This window comes from Rhinatrema bivittatum, chromosome 9 (assembly GCF_901001135.1).
Source record: "Rhinatrema bivittatum chromosome 9, aRhiBiv1.1, whole genome shotgun sequence".
Taxonomy (NCBI): Eukaryota; Metazoa; Chordata; class Amphibia; order Gymnophiona; family Rhinatrematidae; genus Rhinatrema; species Rhinatrema bivittatum.
In genome coordinates, this window is record NC_042623.1 from 78,896,837 (window position 1) to 78,920,103 (window position 23,267).

The following is a 23,267-nucleotide window of genomic DNA, read 5'->3' on the forward strand; positions in this document are numbered from 1 at the left end:
ATTTTCATTCTGTTTCTGTACACCACACTGGACAACTGATTCAGTGGGAGGATGGGGTCAATTTGTATGCTTAAATAAATAAACCTCCTCAGCATACTTCTCCAAGAATGAATATGTAAATGCTATGATCATTTGACGCTAGGAAGGCAGCTTTGCTTTCAAAATATCTACTAAATATTATGCATCTTATGTACATTCCTTTACATAACATGTACTGTAAGATTCAATGCTTGTCAGTTAAAAGCTAAAACATACTGGATTTGTCAGATAATTTTACTTTTAGCCTTTTTTTTTCAGGACTCAAAGATGTCGAACTGAGTTGTGAGCCTATATTACTGACTAGATCCAGTATGCAAGAAGTGGATGTAAAAGGCACATTTAATCTCTAGAAGGCCAATTCAAAACATTTCCAAGGGTACATATTACTTACTCAGAAAAGTGATGCATGCCAGAGAAAACCCACTGAGGCACTTTGGCCATTTCTAAGGCATAAAGTCATGCTATGGAAAGGATATGTATTAATCAAAATATTTGAACTGACTCCCCATGAATCTCAAAAGCTTACTTGAGTGTTAAAACAAAAGAAATATTATTGAGACTTTACCTGATGAATTTGAAGGCTGCAGCAGTGCCCAGTTCAGCGTATTAATACTCAGTATGGGAGTGTTCATTTTGTTCAAATTGTTCTGCAAGCGGCCAGCTGTCTTATTCATCTGAGTCAGGTGAGTGATCTTTGGGACATTCGGTATGTATTGAAGAAAATTAGGCAAGCTGGAACAACCTGTCTTCAGCAGAGGTTTTAAAGGTTGATTTTTTGTTTTACAGTTTTTATTGGATAAACACTTTGGCAAATTGCTAGGTAGTTTTTCTTTCACTGCTGTCAACCTTGGCTTCAGTTTTGGGTTTACTTTTGCCATCTCCTTCGGTTTCTCTTGGTTGAGTAAGGGGCACTTGGTTCCCTGCTCTTTGGCAATATCTCTGTTTTCTCCAGTGCAGTTCATTTTTTTTTCATCCTTAAAGCCAGATCCTGCCACCAAAAGCCCTCCACCAGAAAAAGTTGGCAGTTCCACCATGGGCTGTGAAAAGATGACATTTAAAGCATGGAATTATGATTCAGAATGCTGTCAACAATAATAGTCAGATACTTTGGAGAATATGCTATATTTTATTGGATCAAAAAATGAATCCACAGAGGAAATTTTATATAATGAGGCCTATGTATAAAAGCACACTATTTTTAATGCACGCAGTGAATGAGTTTATCATGTACATTAAAAATCATATTATGGACTAAGCCCTACCACAGAGGTTTAAGTTGCAGTATTTGCCTACAATGTAATCATATTTATTTGTCCACATATTCAAAATCTGAACATGGAGGCTAATTAGCATACTTCAGTAAATAGGGGAATACTGGCTAAATTGCTATCTCGCATGAAATTTCCCATGTGGTGAATCCTATGGGAAAGTTTGCACCAGGGCAGGCTTACATTAAACCTCCCTGCTTTGGACTAAGACCTGCATACAGGTCAACCATACCTCCCTAAATGCCCCCCCCCCGCCTCCTCCCAGCATAATCACCCCTCCCACTCCTGAGGTGGGGCTTTACTTTGTCATCTAAGTCTGTTTGAATAAATATCTGTCCTAAAGATATCCAGGTAACTTTATCTAGGTAAAGTTATCCCAGTAAGATAAATTTACCCAGATAAACAAGTTTGCTTACTGTAAATGCTTTTTTCCATAGACAGCAGGATGAATTAGTCATGCTCGGTGGGTGATATCATCAAGTGGCATGAGGCAGAGCTGTCTTTCAAAGCATGTGCGAGAGTTCCCATGTGATCGACTGTTCTAGAATCTCCTCAGTCTGTATGAAAGCATAGATAACTCCGTCAGAGTACTGTCCAGGAGGGAGGGTGGGATTGCATGGATAATTCATGCTATCTATGGAAAACACCATTTACAGTAAGTAAACTTGCTTTTTTTCCATCAGTAAGCTGGCTGAATTAGCCATGCTCAGTGGGGAGTCCGAAGCCAAGGGTTGCAGTGCAGCTGTATCTGGATTATATTTGCAACTTGGACTCCTTCGTGGACAACATTCTATGTAGATAGTATGTGGTGTAACACCAATTGACCTACTGAACTCTCTAAAGCTGCAGACTCATTGAGGCAGTAGTGCAATGTGAAGGAGGCCAAAATTATGAGACGGTCAATGAAATGCTAAGAGAAATCAGGGAAGCTAACCAATTTGACAGTGCATTAATAATGGGAGATTTCAATTACCCCAATATTGACTGGGTAAATGTAATATCAGGGCAAGCTAGAGACGTAAAGTTCCTCGATGGATTAAACGACTGCTTCATGGAGCAATTGGTTCAGGACTCAACAAGAGAGGGAGCTATTTTAGATCTTATTCTTACAGGAACACAGAATTTGGTGAAAGAGGTAACGGTGGTGGGGCCACTTGTCAATAGTGATCATAACTAGGGATGTGCATTCATTTTTCACGAATTAGACCATGTCAACGATATTGTCTAATTTGTCATAGTTTGGTAGCGCCGATATACGAAGCAATTTTTGCTGAAATTTCGGCAAAATTCGTATTTTGTGTTAGTGTGCACTAACGGTGTTACATATCTGCCTAAAAATGGAGCGGGCCATCCAGTGGACGGCCGGCGCCATCTTTAAAAATGGCGTGGGCCATCCAGTGGACGGCCAGCGCCATCTTTAAAAATGGCGCCGGCCGTCCAGTGCTCCCACCATGTGACAGGGGCCAGCCAATGGCACGGTTACCCTGTCACAAGGTAAGGGCAAAGGGCCATCGGTGCCATTTTTAATAGTGGCAGCCGACGGCCCGAGAGTGGGAGATCGATCCCGGGGCCCACTGGATCACCAGGTAATTTTAAAATGTTTTTGGGGAGGTCAGGAGGGTGGTGGAGGCTAAGGGAGCGGTTTTAAAGGGTCGGGGTGGGTTTTTTGTTTATCGGCCGACAGCCCGAGCGCAACAGAACACTCCCGGGACCCCCGCTGGACCACCAGGTAATTTTAAAACATTTTTTTTTGGGGGGGGGGGGGGGTCGGGAGGGTTGTGGAGGCTAAGGGAGCGGTTTTAAAGGGTCGGGGTGGGTTTTTAGGTTGTGTCCTAACTCCCATTAGTGTGCACTAACCCGATTAACGATTTTTTCACGATAAATCGGTGGAATTTCTATTGTATCACACTCTTTAACGATTAATGATGATTTAAAAAATATCAGATGATATTTTAAATCGTCAAAAAACGATTCACATCCCTAATGGGGATATACCGGTTCTGGAGCTGGTTTTCAAGGGTGATGAGTCAGATGAACTGAACCAAATCATGGTGATCCTGGAACAAAATCACAGAACATATAGACAGACATGGTTTAATGGAACAAAGCCAGCATGGATTTATCCAAGGAAAGTCTTGCCTCACAAATCTGCTATTTTTATTGAAGGAATCAATAATCATGTGGATAAAGGTGAGCTGGTAGATATAGTGTATTTAGATTTTCAGAAGATGTTTGACAAAGACCCTCATGAGAGGCTTCTAAGAAAACAAAAATGTCATGAGATAGGAAGCAATGTCCATTCGTGGATTACAAACTGGTTAAAAGACAGGAAACAGAAAGTAGGATTAAATGGTCAAATTTCTCAATTGAAAAAGTAAACATAAGAACATAACATGCCATACTGGGTCAGACCAAGGATACATCAAGCCCAGCATCCTGTTTCCAACAGTGGCCAATCCAGGCCATGAGAACCTGGCAAGTACTCAAAAACTAAGTCTATCCATTGCTACTTGTTGTGCTCCGCGGCCGTGGCGCCCCACGACTGCGTTCCCCTACCTGACTCTCAGTGCCATGAAAGCCCCGGGGGAGGTCTCCAACTCGGGCCCGTGCTGCCCCCTGCAGGGGAAGCCGTCCTGCAGCATCTCTCCTCCACCGGGAGATTCAAGATAGCCGCCGTCAACTCATTTGCATTTAAAGGGACCTGGTCCCTTTAACTAGACTCACCTGCTTCCAATGATCCAGAGCAGAGGAAGTATATAGGGAGGCTTCCTCTGCTCATTCCTTGACTTGGCAACGTCTCCTGTGAGCTTTGTCCAGTCTGCTTGCTTCGGTGAGTTCTTCGAGCTTGGCTTCTGCTTTGTCTTCCTGGTTCCTGACTTCGGATTGGCTTACGGTGATTCTCTGGTTCCTGACTTCGGATTGGCTTACGGTGATTCTCTGGTTCCTGACTTCGGATTGGCAAGCGGTGATTCTCTGGTGCATGACTTTGGACTGGTGAGCGACGACCCTCTGGCACTCGACCTAGGACTCCCTCAAGACTCCGTCTCCAATGGCCCACCTAAGTCCCAGCGGCCCGGGTCCCTACGGGCTCCTCCTGGGGGGACCGCGGGCTTCCAGGGCGAAGCTCCAGTTGGCCTTTGCACCGTTGCTCTGACCTCCATAGGTCCACCTAAGTCCCAGCGGTCGGGTCCCTACGGGCTCCTCCCGGGGGGACCGCAGACCACCAGCGGTGAAGACACAGCGCCTCATCTCGTCTCTTCATCGCCTCTGTATTCGCCTCAGCCTCCAGTGCCAAGGGTCAGCTGGTCCCGACTCCTGTTCTGCCTCGCCACCCGACAAGAGAGCCTACGGATCCTCTGACAGGTATACCACCCTCTTGTCGGCCAAGGGTCCACAAGCCTGAGCATAACAGATTGCCAAGTCCATAGACCCGGCGGAGGCTTCCGCCCACCAGGCCATTCCGGGAATGGCCCAGCGCCTAAAGGATCAGCAACAGACCCTCGATGCCTTAGTTTCGGCTGTGCAGAGCCTCACCCAATGCCTCGAGGCATTAGGGTCCATGAATCCTACGCTACCCTCTCCGCCTGGGGCTCAAGGAGGCCGCCCTACTCAGCCGCATGCTGTCCCAGACCCCAGGCCTGACCTGGGGCAAGGAGTCCCCACGCAACTCCCGGCACCCTCTCGATACGCCGGAGAAGCAAAATTGTGCCGGGGATTCCTCAGCCAGTGCCAGATCCGGTTTTCTTTGCTGCCTGCGCAGTTTCCCAGCGACCGAGTCAAGACGAATTATATTATGTCTCTACTCGACGGGAAGCCCCTGATCTGGGCCTCTAATCTGTGGGAGAGAAGAGACCCTGTCTTCGAAGACTTGACTCTGTTTCTGTCCACCTTTCAACAGATATTTGATGAGCCGATCCGTAAGCCCACAGCCGTTTCGGAATTACTTCGGTTGCGACAGGGAACTCGGACTGTGGCCGAATACGCAACCGAATTCCGCACCCTAGCCGCAGAGTTAAATTGGAGGGAAGATTGCCTCCATGGGATCTTCTTAGAGGGGCTATCCTCACACCTGCAGAATGAACTGGCCGCGAAAGAACTGCCGGACGACCTCGATGGTGTAATAGAACTAGCCAACCGCGTGGACCGTCGTATGCGGTTACGCCTTCCTGAGGTAAAAGCAGCGAGGAAGTTCCCGACCCCTCCTAGGAGCGCCTCAACCGTTCCTCAAGCCCCCGCCGAGGAACCCATGGAATTGGGTCGCGGGAGAGTCTCTTCACAGGAGCGGCAACGCCGAAAGAGAGAAGGACTTTGCTTTTACTGCGGCAGGGCAGGCCATCGAATAGCTGCCTGTCCAGCACATCCGGAAAACTCTCGGGCCTAGGACCTGAAGGAGGTCTCGTCCTGGGCCATACTGCACCCGCACCTCCTCTGACGTTGCCGGTGGCGTTATCCTCGACAGACGGGGAGTTCCACATGCTAGCTCTAGTGGACTCCGGCGCCAGTGGCAATTTTATAATGAAGGGCCTGGTGGAATACCTTAAGATTCCACAAGTGCGCCTCTCTGCCCCCATGGTCATTTCCTCGATTCAAGGGAAGCCACTTCCAGAACGGGTGACACACACCACGATACCCGTCCAGCTGCGAGCTGGGGTCCTGCATCAAGAACAGATGTCGTTCTATGTCCTGGAGTACTTCATCCATCCAATCGTCTTGGGCCTTCCGTGGCTCCAGGAGCATGAACCCCAGTTTAATTGGAAGACTTTGCAGCTGGCTCGTTGGGGACCAAACTGCCACGGCAATTGCCTACGCTCTGTGATTCCAGCATCCTGCTCCATAGCGTCCACCACTCTTCCTGGCCTACCAGTTCCTTATGCCGCGTATGCGGACGTTTTCTCGAAGCAACGGGCAGAGATACTTCCACCCCATCGAGCGTTCGATTGTGCCATCCAACTCCTCCCTGGCACGGAACCCCCTCGGGGCCGCACTTACGCCCTCTCTCCCACAGAGACGCAGGCCATGAGTGAATATATCAAGGAGAATTTGGAGAAGGGCTTCATTCAGAAGTCTAAATCCCTGGCAGGGGCGGGCTTCTTCTTCGTCGTGAAGAAGGACGGGAGCCTTCGCCCCTGTATCGACTACCGGGGTTTAAATGCCATTACGGTCAAGGATCGTTACCCCTTGCCCCTCATCTCGGAGCTCGGTGCAAGGATCTTTTCCAAATTAGACCTCCGAGGGGCCTACAACCTCATCCGAATTAAGGAAGGAGATGAGTGGAAGACGGCCTTCAATACCCGAGACGGCCACTACGAGTATTTAGTGATGCCGTTCGGACTCTGCAACGCTCCCGCGGTGTTCCAGAACACCATGAATGAGATATTCCGAGATCTCCTGTACAAGTGCGTAGTGGTGTATCTGGATGACATTTTAGTATTCTCGAATTCTCTGTCTGCACACCGGCAACACGTCATCCAGGTCCTGCAACGTCTCCGGGAACACCAGTTATACGCAAAACTAGAAAAGTGCCTCTTTGAGAAGGAGTCCCTTCCCTTCCTGGGATACATCATCTCCAACGAAGGCTTCCGTATGGACCCTCAGAAGCTGCAAGCCATTTGATAATGGCCCCAGCCGTCTGGACTGAAGGCACTCCAAAGGTTCTTGGGGTTTGCCAATTATTATCGATCATTCATTCCTCACTACGCGTCTGTAGTGGCACCGATGACTGCTCTAACCCGAAAAGGCGCGGACCCTAAGAAATGGCCTCCGGAAGCGGAGACCGCCTTTCATCGACTCAAGGAATTGTTCCTGCAACAACCATGCCTTTGGCACCCAGATCCTCAGCGCCCATTCATCATCGAAGTAGACGCCTCCTCGGAAGGTATAGGCGCCGTCTTGAGCCAAGTGTCGGAGGCTCACAAACTTCGTCCGTGTGCCTTCCTTTCGCGCCAGTTCTCCCCAGCAGAGAGAAACTACGCCATAGGCGATAAGGAGTTGTTGGCAATCAAAGTCGCTCTCAAGGAATGGCGCCCTTGGCTGGAGGGGGCACAGCATCAGTTCACTGTCTATACGAATCATAAGAACCTCGAATACCTGCACCGAGCACAACGGCTCAACCCACGGCAAGCACGCTGGGCCCTGTTTTTCACCCGGTTTAATTTTGTGCTCCGCTACAGACCGGCGGAGAAGAACATCAAGGCTGATGCTCTATCCCGGGTATTTGAATCTACTGAAGGCTCAGAGGAACCGCGATACATCATCGAGCCATCCCGCCTCCTTTTATCTGCTACCACGACTATCCCTCCAGGGAAAACCTTAGTTCCTCCGGGCTTGCGGAAAGAAGTATTGGCATGGGCCCACGACTCCCGCTGTTCTGGTCACCCAGGGCAATCCCGGACACTTCAGATCCTGCGCCGCTATTACTGGTGGCCAAAGGTAAATAAGGATGTCCGGGTCTATGTAGAGTCCTGCCAGACCTGTGCCCGCCATAAGAGAATCTTCGGGTCCACCCCAGGCTTACTTCAACCATTACCCGCGCCTTCTGAACCGTGGAGCTACGTGGCGACGGATTTCGTGGTGGACCTGCCACTATCCAGTGGCAACACGGTAATTTGGGTGGTAATCAATCGTTTTAGCAAGATGGCGCACTTCGTACCCTTGCCAGGATTGCCATCAGCACCCCAGCTGGCCCAGCTGTTCGTCCAGCACATCTTCAGGCTTCACGGCCTACCTAAAGGCATTTTGTCTGATCGAGGGCCTCAATTTACGGCCAACTTCTGGAGGGCTCTCTGCCAGAAGTTCGACGTCACGCTAGATTATACATCCGGCTACCATCCACAAACTAACGGTCTCGCTGAGAGAACAAACCAGACCTTGAAGCAATTCCTTCGCTTATGTGAACGAAAAACAGGGTGACTGGGCTAGTCTGCTACCGTTGGCCGAATTCGCCCTGAATTCCCACATCTCTGCGGCTACGGGGTCCTCCCCGTTTCAGATTGTTTATGGGAGACAGCCACGACCGCCTATGCCTGTCCCTACTACGGTACCGTCTCCCGCTACCCAGCTCTCGGCTGAAGAACTGCACCAGCTATGGATATCCACGCAGCGTGCCCTGGTCAAGGCCGGCCAGGCAGCTAAGAAGTACGCTGATCAGCGCAGAAGACCGTACCCGCCTCTCCGCCCGGGCCAAAAGGTTTGGCTAAGCACACAATTTATCCGCTTAAAGCTGCCATCTTCACGACTGGCTCCGTGATTCATCGGGCCATTCCCCATCATCCGGCAGGTGGGTGCAGTCTCTTATCAGCTTCGTCTCCCTCCGTCTCTTAAGATACATAATACCTTCCATGTCTCTCTCTTGAAGCCTCTGGTGTTGTCATGGCCCTCCAGCACGCCTCCTACTCCCCAACCTGTCGCCTCTGAAGACGACCTCGCCTACCAGGTTCGGGAGGTCCTAGATGTGAGAAAACATCGCAAGAAATGGGAATACCTGCTGGCATGGGAGGGCTTCGGTCCCGAAGAGAACTCCTGGGAGCCCATGGCTAACATTCTGGACCGGAGCCTATTGGACCAGTCCCACCGGGACCACCCATCCAAACCCAGGCCTCCAGGGAGACGCCCTAAAGAGGGGGGTACTGTTGTGCTCCGCGGCCGTGGTGCCCCACGACCGCGTTCCCCTACCTGACTCTCAGCGCCATGAAAGCCCCGGGGGAGGTCTCCGACTCGGGCCCGTGCTGCCCGCTGCAGGGGAAGCCATCCTGCAGCGTCTCTCCTCCACCGGGAGATTCAAGATGACCGCCGTCAACTCATTTGCATTTAAAGGGACCTGGTCCCTTTAACTAGACTCACCTGCTTCCAATGATCCAGAGCAGAGGAAGTATATAGGGAGGCTTCCTCTGCTCATTCCTTGACTTGGCAACGTCTCCTGTGAGCTTTGTCCAGTCTGCTTGCTTCGGTGAGTTCTTCGAGCTTGGCTTCTGCTTTGTCTTCCTGGTTCCTGACTTCGGATTGGCTTACGGTGATTCTCTGGTACCTGACTTCGGATTGGCTTACGGTGATTCTCTGGTTCCTGACTTTGGACTGTTGAGCGACGACCTCTGGCACTCGACCTAGGACTCCCTCAAGACTCCGTCTCCAAGGGCCCACCTAAGTCCCAGCGGCCCGGGTCCCTACGGGCTCCTCCCGGGGGGACCGCGGGCTTCCAGGGCGAAGCTCCAGTTGGCCTTTGCACCGTTGCTCTGACCTCCATAGGTCCACCTAAGTCCCAGCGGTCGGGTCCCTACGGGCTCCTCCCGTAGGGAGGAGCCCGACAAGAGAGCCTACGGATCCTCCGAAAGGTATACCACCCTCTTGTCGGCCAAGGGTCCACAAGCCTGAGCATAACACTACTGTTGCTAGTAATAGCAGTGGCTATTTTCTAATTGAACTTAATTAATAGCAGGTAATGGGACTTCTCCTCCAAGAACTTATCCAATCCTTTTTTAAACCCAGAAACACTAACTGCACTAACCACATAACCTGGCAACAAATTCCAGAGTTTAATTGTGCGTTGAGTAAAAAAGAACTTTCTTCTATTAGTTTTAAATGTGCCACATGCTAACTTCTTGGAGTGCCCCCCCTAGTCCTTCTATTATCCGAAAGAGTGCATAACTAGGGAGACAAAATGGCTGCCGACGAGTGAGCAGCGAAAAGCGGAGCTCCGTGGCGATTTCGCTCTTTTTTCTCCTTAAAAAGATTTCCTATTACATTTTTTCCTCTAAACCTGTTGTGGTACAATGCCACACACGAAACGAAAGGCGAAAATTAAAGAGGTTACCTCTACACCGATTCAAATTTTACATCAGCCACGGATAGAGGAGCTTTTAGCTGGCCTGTTGCAGCAAACGCCGGAGGGAGGGGCCGTTGGAGGAGACGATGGAGAGCAGCCGTTGAGCCTTCCGGCCATAGAAACATCGTTGAGCCCCGGCGCGCCTAAAACCCCTGAGGCACCGCTTAAGAAATTAGAGCCGGACGTTAACATCTCTGCACTGCTGGAGAACAAAACAACTCTCCAGGTAGGAGAAGCCCAGAGAGGAGGGGAAGGATTTCCTAACTCCTCGGTGAGTTTAGATGAGTCTAACTCCGGGGCCCTACCGATTGGAAGACCTCAGGAAATCAGTGAAGGTAACTCTTTTTTTCTGAAGCCTGAAATGAGAAAAGAGAAAGAAATACGTGTGGGTTTGTGACTCTTTACACTCCATAACCCCCAATGTGACTTTGGAACATATACTAAATGCTATATCTGCAATGGAAAAATCAATAGCCTCCCTAACTGTTACGGTTAGGGAAAGTATTGACTTGAGTCATGGATTAGAAAAGAGGCTGGAGAAAATTGAATCAACAACATCTGTATTGGAAAATAAAACAACAGAAATGGAGAAGATTCAGTTGAATTTGATTAAATCTGAGTCTATCCAAATGACTAAAATGGAAAATTTGGAAAATCTTATTAAAAGGAATAACATAAGAATCCTAAATTTTCCTAAGATGAGATTATTGTCACATCGTGAATTGCTCAGATGCTATTTCATCAATGTTTTAAAAGTTTCCGAACAGGATATTCCAAAAATAAAAAGAATATATTATATACCCCAGCCAGCTGAAGTGAAATCCCAATTAGACCAAAGGGAGAATATGGAGGATTCCTATGACCTGACTAACATCCTGGAAAAATCCTTTGAATTGGAAGTGAAGGAGAGAGCCACTCTTTTTGTCCAATTGGACTCATCTGTAGAAAGAGACTTAATCCTGAAGTTGTTCTTTCGAAATCAAGATAAAAAATTTTATGGTTTTCCGGTAAAGGTTTTCCCTGACCTCACCAAAATAACTCAGTTAAGAAGAAGACAATTCTTGGAAATGCAGGGGGAGGTTTTGTCTAGAGGGGGGACATTTTTGCTGCGGTTCCCCTGTCAATGTTTAATTATATATAAAGATTCCAGGTATAAGTTTAAAGAGCCGGAACAATTACGTATGTATCTCGATTCTCATTCCAGTTAGCCTTAGGGAAATAGGTATATGGAAAAGAGCACAGGTTAACTCAGAAGCCTTTGTTAAACAGTGGACCCTTGACCCGGCACAGAAGAACACCCACCTGAGGAACCGGGATGTCCTTCGTCACCGGAGGGTGGATATCCGGAGCAAGACCCCTCAGTACCTAGCAAGAGAAGGCAGACAGGTACAGGCCAGCGAGCCCAAGCCGGGTTCCACGCGAGGCAGGGGTCTGTGAAGATCAACTCCAATCCGGGTCCGGACAGATAGCAGGTGGCGCAAAGTAAAGTCCAATCCGGGTCGAGGCAGGCAGCGGGCAAACAGAGAAAAGTCCAATCCGGGTCGAGGCAGGCAGCAGGCAAACAGAGTCAAGTCCAATCCGGGTCGAGGCAGGCAGCGGGCAACAGAGCAAAGTCCAATCCGGGTCGAGGCAGGCAGGCAGACAAACAGAGCAAAATCCAATCCGGGTCGAGGCAAGCAGCAGGCAAACAGAGTCAAGTCCGGTCCGGGTCTTGGCAGGCAGGTAGCAAGGCAAGGCAGCGTCAGGCACGGTCCGGGTCTCAGCAGGTAGGAAACAAGGCAAGGCAGCGTCAGGCACGGTCCGGGTCTCGGCAGGCAGGTAGCAAGGCAAGGCAGCGTCAGGCACGGTCCGGGTCTCAGCAGGCAGTAAGCAAGGCAAGGCAGCGTCAGGCACGGTCCGGGTCGGTAGGCAGGTAGCAAGGCAAGGCAGAGTCAGGCACAGCAAAGTCACACCAGGGCACAGCAAAGCACGGGACCTATTGTGAAGGCGTCTGATGCCTGCACTGCACCGCTTAAATCTCCCTCCCTGCTGACGTCAAATTCCGGGGCCGGCCTCGTCCTCGCGATCCTGCCCCTTTAAGGGGCGGAGCTAGCCGCGTCGCACCCGATGCCGTCCCGCGACGGCAGGACGTCTGCACGCTGCGAGCCGTGCTCTGGGGGGCCGGAAGGATGGCGTGCCGACTCGCCGGCGGAAAAGAGGTAGGGAGGCCCGATCGCATGCGATCGCGATCGGGCCTCACAACAGCCTTATGTTAAGAAAATGTTTAAGATTTCCTTTAATCCACTGCTCTTTATCTAAAATTGTCTCCCTCAATTTCCTATAATTTTGGGCTAAATGGAAGGGAAATTTTTGTTTACAATAATTTGTTTCCTAAAAAAAAAAAAAATTATTGCCTTTCCCTTACTATTGTGAAATGCTAACATGTATCTGTAAAAATTGTGAAAATTCAATAAATAGATAATAAAAAAAAAAAAAGAGTGAATAACTGATTCACATTTACCCATTCTAGACCTCTTATGATTTTAAATACCTCTATTATATCCCCCCTCAGCCATCTTTTCTCCAAGCTGAACAGTCCTAACCTCTTTAGTCTTTCCTCAAAAGAAAGCTGTTCCATCCCATTTATCATTTTGGTCGCCCTTCTCTGTACCTTCTCCATCGCAACTATATCTTTTTTGAGATGTGGCAACCAGACTTGTACACAGCATTCAAGATGCGGTCTCACCATGGAGCGGTACAGAGGTATTACGACATTTTCTGTTTTATTAACCATTCCCTTCCTAATAATGTTACGGGTTCCGTCCACAGCAGACTCATGACACAGCCCTCCACCCATCTTATACAGACTCCAGCTTCTGGTTCCTCCTTGCTAGCGGCAGTAGGCCGCCAACTCCGACCTCGGGCCACACCTGGTACCTCCAGCTCCGCCATGGTCCCCAGCGTCTCTGGTCAAGATGCCATTGCTCATCGGGCCTCTCCACGTGGCCAGTGGAGAGACGCCACTACCGGTGCCGTGCCCCTCCCTAGGCATGCGCGCTTCGCTGATCCTTATGAAGGGCCCGCGGTTGGAACCTGGCTGCAGCCTTGGATGGTGACGTCAAACTCCTCAGAGTATTTAAGCTCAGGCCTCGCTCCATAGTGTTGCCTTTGCAACAGGTTCCCTCGCTACTCGAGTACTCATTGCTGCTACAGAATCGTCTCTACTCTTCGTTCCTGACCCTCGTTGTTCCCGGTTCCTGTTCTCTTCGTTCCTGCCCTGTCTATGTTTTGGATTGACTGCACGGATATCAACTTTGCTCCGCCTGACTACGCTTCAGCCTATCTCCAGACCCAGACCTCCGCTACACCTGACTCCGCTTCTGCCTATCTCTAGACCCAGACCTCCGCTACACCTGACTCCGCTTCTGTCTATCTCCAGACCTCGACCTCTGCTACGCCTGACTACACTACAGCCTATCTCCAGATCTTGACCATTGCTTTGACTGACAAATGCTACTGACTTCTCCGTGTTCAGACCATTGCTTGATTGACCAATGCTATTGACTTCTCCGTGATCAGATCTCAGCATTGCTTACCACGACCTCTGTTTTGCTGCCGGCCCTGATCCAAGCCTGTCATTAACACTTCTCCTAGCCTACTCCCTGGATGTGGACTTATTAGGCTTCGGCCTACCTTTGCTCGAGCGCCCTAAGCCAACCTCTGTTCCATTGGCGCCCAAGTTCCAGTACCTTACCTGGTCCAGAGTAGGACTACGCCACCTATTGTCTGCTGTCTCTGGGCTGAACCAACTCTTCTTGCTAACCAACATTGAGGCCCACCTAAGTCCTGCCGGCCCAAAGGCTCAACCCGTGGGGAGGGTCGGTATAGGTGAAGCTTTAGCAGCCTCTTCCTCTCAGCCCACTCCACCTGCTGACGGTGGGGACCCGTAGGTCCTTACCTACGGGTTGCGTCAACCCCACCTCAGCCCAAGGGTCCACCTCCAATGCAACAAATAATTCCTAACATTCTGTTTGCTTTTTTGACTGCTGCAGCACACTGAGCTGACGATTTCAAAGTATTATCCACTATGATGCCTAGATCTTTTTCCTGGGTGGTAGCTCCTAATATGGAACCTAACATAACATTGTGTAACTACAGCAAGGGTTATTTTTACCTATATGCAACACCTTGCACTTGTTCACATTAAATTTCATCTGCCATTTGGATGCCCAATCTTCCAGTCTCGCAAGGTCCTCCTGCAATGTATCACAATCCGCTTGTGATTTAAGTACTCTGGATAATTTTGTATCATCTGCAAATTTGATAATCTCACTCGTTGTATTCCTTTCCAGATCATTTATAAATATATTGAAAAACACTGGTCCAAGTACAGATCCTTGAGGCACTCCATTGTTTCCCTTTTCCACTGAGAAAATTGACCATTTAATCCTACTCTGTTTCCTGTCTTTTAACCAGTTTGTAATCCACGAAAGGACTTTGCCTCCTATCCCATGACTTTTTAGTTTTCTTAGAAGCCTCTCATGAGGGACTTTGTCAAACGCCTTCTGAAAATCCAAATCCAAATACACTACATCTCCCGGTTCACCTTTATCCACATGTTTATTAACCCCTTCAAAAAAATGAAGCAGATTTGTTAGGCAAGACTTCCCTTGGGTAAGTAAATCCATGTTGACTGTGTTCCATTAAACCATGTCTTTCTATATGCTCTACAATTTTGATCTTTAGAATAGTTTCCACTGATTTTCCAGGCACTGATGTCAGGCTCACTGGACTATAGTTTCCCGGATTGCCCCTGGAGCCCTTTTTAAATATTGGGCTTTGATGGTGCTAGCAATCCTTTGTGAAGGCCAGGAGTGAAGACTGAAGTGCCCTTTTATAGGGCTGGCAGGGTTACATCATCAGGAAGGGTCATCGAGCTTTTCCCGCCACACACCCTTTAAATTGAAGACTTGCGTGCATGCGCCTAGAGGACGCCAGCATCAGGCATTGGGTGCAGGAGTGGATAGTCGGCAGTGCTTCCAGGCCGCATGGAGGATGGCAAAAGGAGAGGCTCCCTGCTGCCTAAAAGCAGCAGCAAAGTCTGCACCCATGCCACAGGGAAGAAGGAAGAGACAGCATTTCATCGCCGTATGAGAGCAGCGGCTTGACTAGTGGCATTGGGAGAAGTGGCGCTTCAGGCTATGAAGAGCGTCAGCAGCACAAGACTGCAAATGCCAGGCAGCGCAGCATTGGGGTTGAGTGAGCTTCTCATGATCAGGCCCACAAGCGACAATCGCAACAGTACCCACTCCTCAAACCCTCTTCTCTTAGGCTACAGGGAACACAACAGGGGGAGTCGAGGGTCCAAATACCGGATCTGATGCTACTTGATTTTGGAACTGAAGCAAAAAATTTTTCAAACTGAAGACATAAACGTAGACATAATCAAGGACTTAGACAAGGCCATGGCTGAGCGCTTAGAAGAAGATGTAACCAAGGACATAATTGGAGGCACAGATTGTATTTATATAATCCAGGAATGCTGGTCCAGTTTATTAGGTTCTCGTTTATTACAAAAATGAGGGTCAAATTAGAATTATTGTCCTTATGCCACTCTGGCACTGGCAGTGTTTGATTAGTTGTTAGCGAATCTCTTATTTGAGTTTTTTGTGACTAATCTTGCTGTTGAACCATGATAGATTAGAAGTTGGACTGCAGAATTGCAAGCAGGATGACTCCTGAATAACTGATGGCATTGGAGAAAAAAATGTTTTGCTGGAAATCAAGGGAAAAGCTACTACTCAGATGTTGCTTCACCTGCAGCTACAGCCACATGAGAGATGACTGATCTGAAGAACTTAGTTGCACAGCCACAGACCTTGGCACCTCATGAAGAATAGGGATACTTCCAAGGACTGTCGAATCCTAGTTAACTGTGGTCTGGGTTTGTGATGAATCTACCACAAGCAGATGGTGCAAGAATATGTAGCTTGGAGTTTGCAGTAGGGCAGATAACATGACAGTGTCTCTTTGATAAAAAGTGAAGCCAGCCAAAAGAAAAAAAACAGGATCCAAAAGCAACAGGTTCTGCTGGCTGAATACAGCTTAGGAAGCACACTTAATTCTTGGCTCTGTGATCCATTTGTTTGAGTAGACTCATAAATAAGAGTAGATTGTTTTACATAGTTGAAACATGGGCAGGAAATAAATGAAGGCTGGATTCAGCTTCTCTTTTGCTTTCCATTGAGCATAAAGAAATGGATCTGAACAGGGCTAGTTATTCTCAGACTGGGGAAGGTGGTACCACCACCAGTAACACACTTAGCTTAAACATCTCTTTATCAGTTCTTGCATTCAACTCCCATTCATGGGGATCATCTTAAGCTTCTTCTACAAAGATGAATGGTAAATTGTGCAGAAAATAGCACAGGAAACCCTATTTCTCTCCAACAATCACAGGAAGACTATAGACTTGCTTCTTTACCAGAGGTGACGCTTAGCTGATCTTAACCCCTGATGGAATTACATGATATTTGCAAGGGCAGAGTTCTGTAACTAGATGAAAAATATGAACTCTAGAGATCAGTCACACTCTTGTTGTCCTTCTTATAATGACTGACTCACTCTTTTGCAACTCAATATCGGAGTCTCAAGATTTCATAGTCAATAATTGCTTTTGTGATGTTTTCTGGCAGAAATGGATTTTCCAAACTTTATTTTAGAAGGTATGGTTTCTTAGTTGGTGGTAGGAACTGCCTTGTCTGATATGCAACAGACCAGATAGAAAATGTGGGATCTTGCAAGGCCTAGTAGATATTTAAGTCCAATGTGCTGACAGTGATAAGAGCATTAATAGCTGTTTCAATAGTAGAACTGAAATACTAATCGATGTCTCGTCACCAGATCACATCAGTCATCCCAAATCAAGGAGAGTTCAGAAGAGAGTGATACTTTAAAATAGCAGTGGCAGGTTTTCTTTACAGTTGGAGGAAACTCCCTCCATTGATGTCATAGAAGGGAATGGTTGTTATTCTGTGGCATTCCCAAAAAGGGCGTAATCACAATTCCAGGACTTCCTATTACAGAAGTTTCTTCCAATGGACTCTTAAGAGGCTGGTAATATCCAGAAGCAGCATCAGAGCTTATTTCTTAGACAGAAATTGGGCAGAGGCAAGACTGATGGCTTGCATAATGTGAGGTGTAAGACTGGAGCATAGCTGAAAGGTTGAAACACACTGAAGACTTAAATGATGACATAACTGAAGACTTGGAACATGCTTAGAAGCTAAACCAAGGCTAATGGCTTGAATCAAGGCTGTGCAAAGCAGAAGCTGGAACGTAGCTAAAGTAGTAGAACAAGGTCTTGAATGCAGGCACCACCTATGGGTCATAAAAAAATTCAGAAGGAAAGCAAGGGTTGGACGAAATTCAAGACATGCCCGTCGCAGGGATACGTGCACTGAGCTCATGGCCTTCACAATCTGTTGCAAGCTGAGGCCTTGCTGTCTGCTGAGAGTCACAAGGCCTTTGAAATCTGTTGCAAATGGGAGAGCATAAGCCCTTGCGCCATGGCATAACCCCAGAGTAAAGCTCCAAGGTACACACCATGTGTAGGCAAGCAATTGGAAACTTGGAATACTCAAACTTGGAAGACTCAAAGACTTGGAACACTCAAGCCTCCATTGAACCTACAGACACAGGAGTGAGACCCAGCAATGCAATGCAATGTGGTCTCTGGGGTAGCCTTCCAGCCCCTCCAAAAGCCCTTTTGGACTTGCCACTTGGGAACAGCTTGTGCGTCAGAACAGTCAAAAGCGAGGACTGAAGATGACTCTGGAAACTTGGAACTTAGATAAAGGAACTGAAGACACAGGCATGACTCTGAACGAGGAATGACCCTTGGAATGAGGAACATGGATCCAAGTGAGGAACTAGGTCAAAAATTAGGAACAAGAAGATCCATAAACTGGACAAGCTCCATGAGACCAGAACTAAAAAACCAAAATATCGGAACAAGGATGGTCTCTGAGGACTTGAACCAGCAGGAACAGACTTGAAGACTTGGAAACAGGAGTTGGCCATGAGGTGCCCTACAAAACCCACCATGGGCTAGTCGTGGACCACAGTGCTGGAATGCCTGAAGGAACTTGGAACTACTTGAAAGAAGTGGAAGGAGCCCTGGAACTCAGGACTTGAGAACAAAGACTTGGACTGAAACTTTGAAAATTAAGACTAGGACAGTGGAAACAAGGAACAGAACTCCAAAGATTTGTAAGACTTGGCCCCCGGACATGGGCAGTGATGTCACCTACACAGCCTGTCATGGGCTGGTCATGGTCCATGTGCTTGCAGGATTTGGGTGCAGGGCTCTGAGGACTTGGAAGACTCAGGAACCAGGAACACGACGAAGACTCAGGAAACAGGAGACCAGGAACATGGAGAGTAGAACATGAAGACCCTGATGGTGCTCGCAAACCATTGCAAAGGCTAAGAGTGAATACTGAAGAGCCCTTTTATAGGGCTGGCAAGGTGACATCATCAGGAAGGGCCATGAAGCTTTTTCCACTACGGGCCCTTTAAACTGAAAGCAGAGGCACATGCGCACCTAGGGGATGCTGGCAGCAGTCATCGGATGCAGGAGCGGACAGTCAGCAGCTCCTCCAAGCCAAATGGAGGATAGCAACAAGAGTGGCTCCATGCCACCTGAAAGTAGCAGCAAAAGCGGCACCTATGCAATGGGGAAGGAGGAACGGGCAGCGTTTCATTGCCACATCAGAGCAGCAGCATGGCTGGTGCTGTCAGGCAAAGCGGTACTCCAGGCTGTGAAGGCGGGCAGCGTGGAATTGGGGGTGAGTGAGCTGCTCGCGGTCGGGCCCATGAGCATCAATCGCAACAACTCTGACCTTGTTTCTGTAGGTACTGATCCCTGAAAGTTCTCTCTACTTTTTCTCTGTGAAGATGACAAGCAGAATGTCATCTTTAGGTCTCCATATGAAAGAGCCTGAAGGGATGTACAACCACAGGTTGCACAATTACTCACAATATGGGAGACCCCTTGACAGCGGAGGCAGTGATCGTGACATTTTAAAGTCACATTTCCAGCACTGTTTGAAAGGTCTCTTCATTGATATGAATTAAAAATAAGGAAGAACAAAAAAATATATTACATGAGGAAAAAACTATCCTGCTCACAAACAAAACTCAGAAATAAAAAGAAGAATAAACGGAGAAGAATAAACAAACTCAGCAAGTTTTACCTGAAAGACGAACAGCTGAGAGAGCAAAAAATGTCCTTTTGCTTCAGTGGAAGAAAAACAACTGAGCAGACTTGCATGACAGCAGCTGCAGGGAAACACCCATGCATGCTCAAAAAGACTTCTAGTTCTTTATTAGCTCTGACAGAACACATTCCGCATTGGGGCAATCAGATGAGGTCACCACTTGAATGGATGAAATTAGTCCTGCTTATCCATACAGAAATAATCCACCATTTCCTAGTTAAAAGAATATCTCTCAGCAGATCAACTTAAGGTCCTCCCTGTTTCTGTCTCCCTTGTTGGAATAATATTGATGGATGCTTCCTGAGCTGCTCTGGACCATTTTTCGTTATCAGCTCAGCTGTTCCAGTTTAAATTATGCACTTAGAAGCAGAAACAAACTTCTTTGCAGTGGTAAAAAGAAGAGGAAGGTGATTTGTACTCAGGAAAGTTACTCATTCTGAGGGGGGGTGGATGATGGAATAGGCAGCTCCTGCTACTGCTGAAGGAGAGAAAATCTGCACCGTTGCTGGGGGTATGGGACCCCTCTTGGTGGAAAAGAAGGCAATGGAGAGCAGAGTGCGCTGTTGCCACTTATATAGGGCTTCATGGTAAAGAAGACTGTGGAAAGCCGAATGTGTGCTGGTGGCACGCAATCCCTGGTCCCATGGTGGAAGATGATATACTGAAGTCTGAAGAAGTTTGAAGCAGATAAGAGGCAGCAAGGCTCAGCTGAGAACATAGAAGAAAGAGAAATTAAGCCAACCTTCAGTCAACCTTGTTAAGGGAATCTAGGGAAGCGCAGGAGAGAGAAGAGGAAGAAGTGGAGGTATGGGGCAAGGAAGGAGTAAGAGATTAGGAGCAACAGGGTTGGGTGAAACTTCTTTCTCCTAGATTTACGGTCATATCTGAACAACAGGCCCATCAGGTCTTGAAAGCACAGGTACAACAATACATTTTTTTTGTTGGGACTTTAAAGGAATCATGGCCTACAAAAACTCTAGATTGTTTTAGGGGAATATGAACTAAATCCCGCTGCCAGATGGGGATTAGGATTTTTAAAAAGCATTCCATCTCTTAGGGCCTGAGTCATCAAAATATTTTCCCTAGACACAGAATGGGAGAAAAGCCTTAGTGAATCAGGCAGTAAGTTATGAATCCATGATTACAAGTAATGTTTGAATTAACTATATTATAGAACAGCAAGAAGTAAACAGATGGATAATTCCTGATCTCTGTAGATTGAACACTGGTATTATAGAATCTCTTAATGCTATACATTATTTCAGCTCAAATGACAGGAGGGTTAAATGTGATTAAATGAATGCAGGCATGTAGGTTGGTCTTTCTTGTATAGCACTGTGGCTTGCCTTTTGTTACCAGGGTCTGTTTTAATATGGTAATCTTTATTTTTTTTTTTTTAGATTATTTTTTGTTAGAATCTACCTGCTGAGTTTCTCAAAAAATTATTCATTTACATGCTGGACCTTTGGCATAAAATGTTCATATCATTTTCATGAAACCTCAGAGGAAAAGCATATCATGACACACTATTTTGGTGTGAGGTACATGTAAATATTTGACAAAATATGGTATCATTATCTTCAACTTCATGCCTTTCTCTGATCTAAGAAGTAGTGGAAGTCAGTAAGCACACTATAAGGGATAGGTGAAATGAAATGCATATCTTTCTGGTAGAGAACTCTTCTTTTCCCTATTCTCTTTCTCATGAACTCTGTTTATCATACAAGCTGCTCTTATCTGTGTCCTTCACCCTTTTCCTCTACTGCTACCTCCCAACTCTGCACTTTCCACTTTTCTGTGCTATATGCCTGGAACAGATTTCTTGATTTGGTGCATCATGCTTGTCTTTCTAGCCATATTCTTAAAAATTCACTTTATGAGATTGCTTTTAAATTCTAACCATTTCTCTACAATAAATACACTTCTCAAAGACTCGTTTGTCATGAATGTTTGTCTTGACCAGCCTATAAGCTCCAGGGAGCAGGGACTATCTGTACAGTGCTGTGTATGTCTGGTAGCGCTTTAAAGATGACAAGTAATAGTGGTGGAGCCTTATTGGAGAGGATCCTTTGTACCTATTTCTCAAAATGTAAACAATGTAGTTCAGGCTACTTACTCTCTCTGAAATTATTTTAGTGCAAATGGTAACAAAGCTGCAGTGCTAAACGCACATACCACTTCCTCGCTCCCCCAAAATTAATAAAATGTCTATTCTGTCACTGATGATTTTATTACAGTGGAATGTAAGAAGAGAGATGCAGAGGCAAAAATGCCATGATATCATCTCCCATGCAAATGATGGTTGCATTCTGACAAATCAACAATTCAACATCAATCCTTTAATTTCAAAATGAAAATAATGGATATATTCATCACTGTGTTCAAACTATTAAGACACGTGAAGTCTTCCATTTGTTATGTACTAACGCTCCATAAATGAGAAAACCCACCATCTAGGAAAATACAATTTTCAATTGTTCACTTGATTTTTCTTACATGAATTTCGTCTTAAGCAATAACACTAATCACAATCTGAAAGCTTATAGAATTACTCAAAGTCAGCCCAAGAAGAGAATAGATTATTCTTACTTGTCTCCAGAGAAGCTCAAATTTGCCAGTGTTGCAATTTTGGTCCCATAATCTGTCAATAACAACTTTAATTGTGTCCTCTTGCACTTGGGCACACAGATTTGTAGTGACAGGTGTTGAAGGGTACATTGTTGGGCTAGAGTTTATTTCAATCAGCCATGGTTTAAAGTCCTTGCCCAAAATAAAATCTGCCCCGTACAGTTCAAAGCTACTCTTCCGGGATTCTACGTTATCCTGAGCCATCTTCATCGTATAGATGATGGCCTTCTTCATGGATGGATAGATAATGCTGTCCCATACGTTGCTGTGTCCTAGATTGTGCAAGTAGTTTCGAAATTTGGCACTTCCCCACATGTTGTGCCTGGGCAAGAGAGGGTTACGATCCGGACAGTTTTTGAAATGTTTCTGAATTGAATTATTGCACAGATGAATAGAGCTGTGAAAATAATGCACAATTGCTAATGTTACTTTAGAGATGAGAAAGAGATACTTCCTGCTGGAAGCTAAATTTCTGACTTAACCTGGCTGTCATTAGAAGTGTGCAATGAGTTCAATACCCAGAAGGATCTAGCTGGCTAAATAAGGACTTAGCTAGCTAAATCAAAGCCTCTGAAAATGTACTGGGCTGAGCAGCTAAATTAACAACCTGAGTTTCACTAGGTACGACCAAAGTCAGGGTGGGCCTGGGGGCAGGGTTAGGTCAAGGGAGTTAGGTAGGTCACTAGCTCTGATGTTCAAAGTTAGCCACCTAACTTGGCCAGTCAAATCTACGCCCTGCAATAGCAAACCTACAGCTGGCCAGCCAGCTCATCAACCCTCCATGGCAGCCCCAATAACCCTGCTATCACCCCTGTACCAAGTCCCAATGTTAGAAAAATGATCCTATTGTCCCCATCCCCCCTCCTACCAAATCCTGATGTTACAAAAATTACCCTCTGGTCTCATCCCCTCCCCACCATCACCCCCAACCCCACCTCCACCAAATTCCAATGTTAAAAAAATACCCATTGGCCCTATCTGCCCCGGGAACGTGCCCTATCCATTGCCGGTCCAACACAATGGAACGCCATGCCATCCTACCTCCGTCTGGAGCCCTGCCCCCTGAAATTCAGAAAGATGCTCAAAACTTGGCTCTTCCACCAGGCCTTCCCAGACTAGCTGCTCCCTCTTCCCACCCCTCGCCCCTTCGTTGTAATCATGTAAATATGTATATATGTTCACCTTCTCGACCATGATTAATGATTGTAAATATGTTCATCTCTCTTTCCCCATTACCCTTGCTTGACTTTTTAG

The 23,267-nt window shown here is 47.0% G+C and overlaps 1 protein-coding gene across 6 annotated transcripts in view; it reads right to left on the bottom strand.

The window, feature by feature from the left end:
* Positions 1–23,267, bottom strand: part of TTLL8 (tubulin tyrosine ligase like 8) — a 545,909-nt gene that overhangs the window by 157,476 nt on the left and 365,166 nt on the right. For 5 of the 6 annotated variants that reach the window (XM_029615311.1, XM_029615310.1, XM_029615309.1 and 2 more), the window contains 2 exons: positions 21,975–22,410; positions 605–1,076 (listed from right to left, as the gene is read on the bottom strand). In XM_029615311.1, the coding sequence (XP_029471171.1) occupies positions 605–1,076; positions 21,975–22,410 (908 nt within the window). Of the gene's footprint in view, positions 1–604; positions 1,077–1,734; positions 1,865–21,974; positions 22,411–23,267 lie in introns of those variants that run through there. The other variant, XM_029615314.1, reaches the window with a different exon arrangement.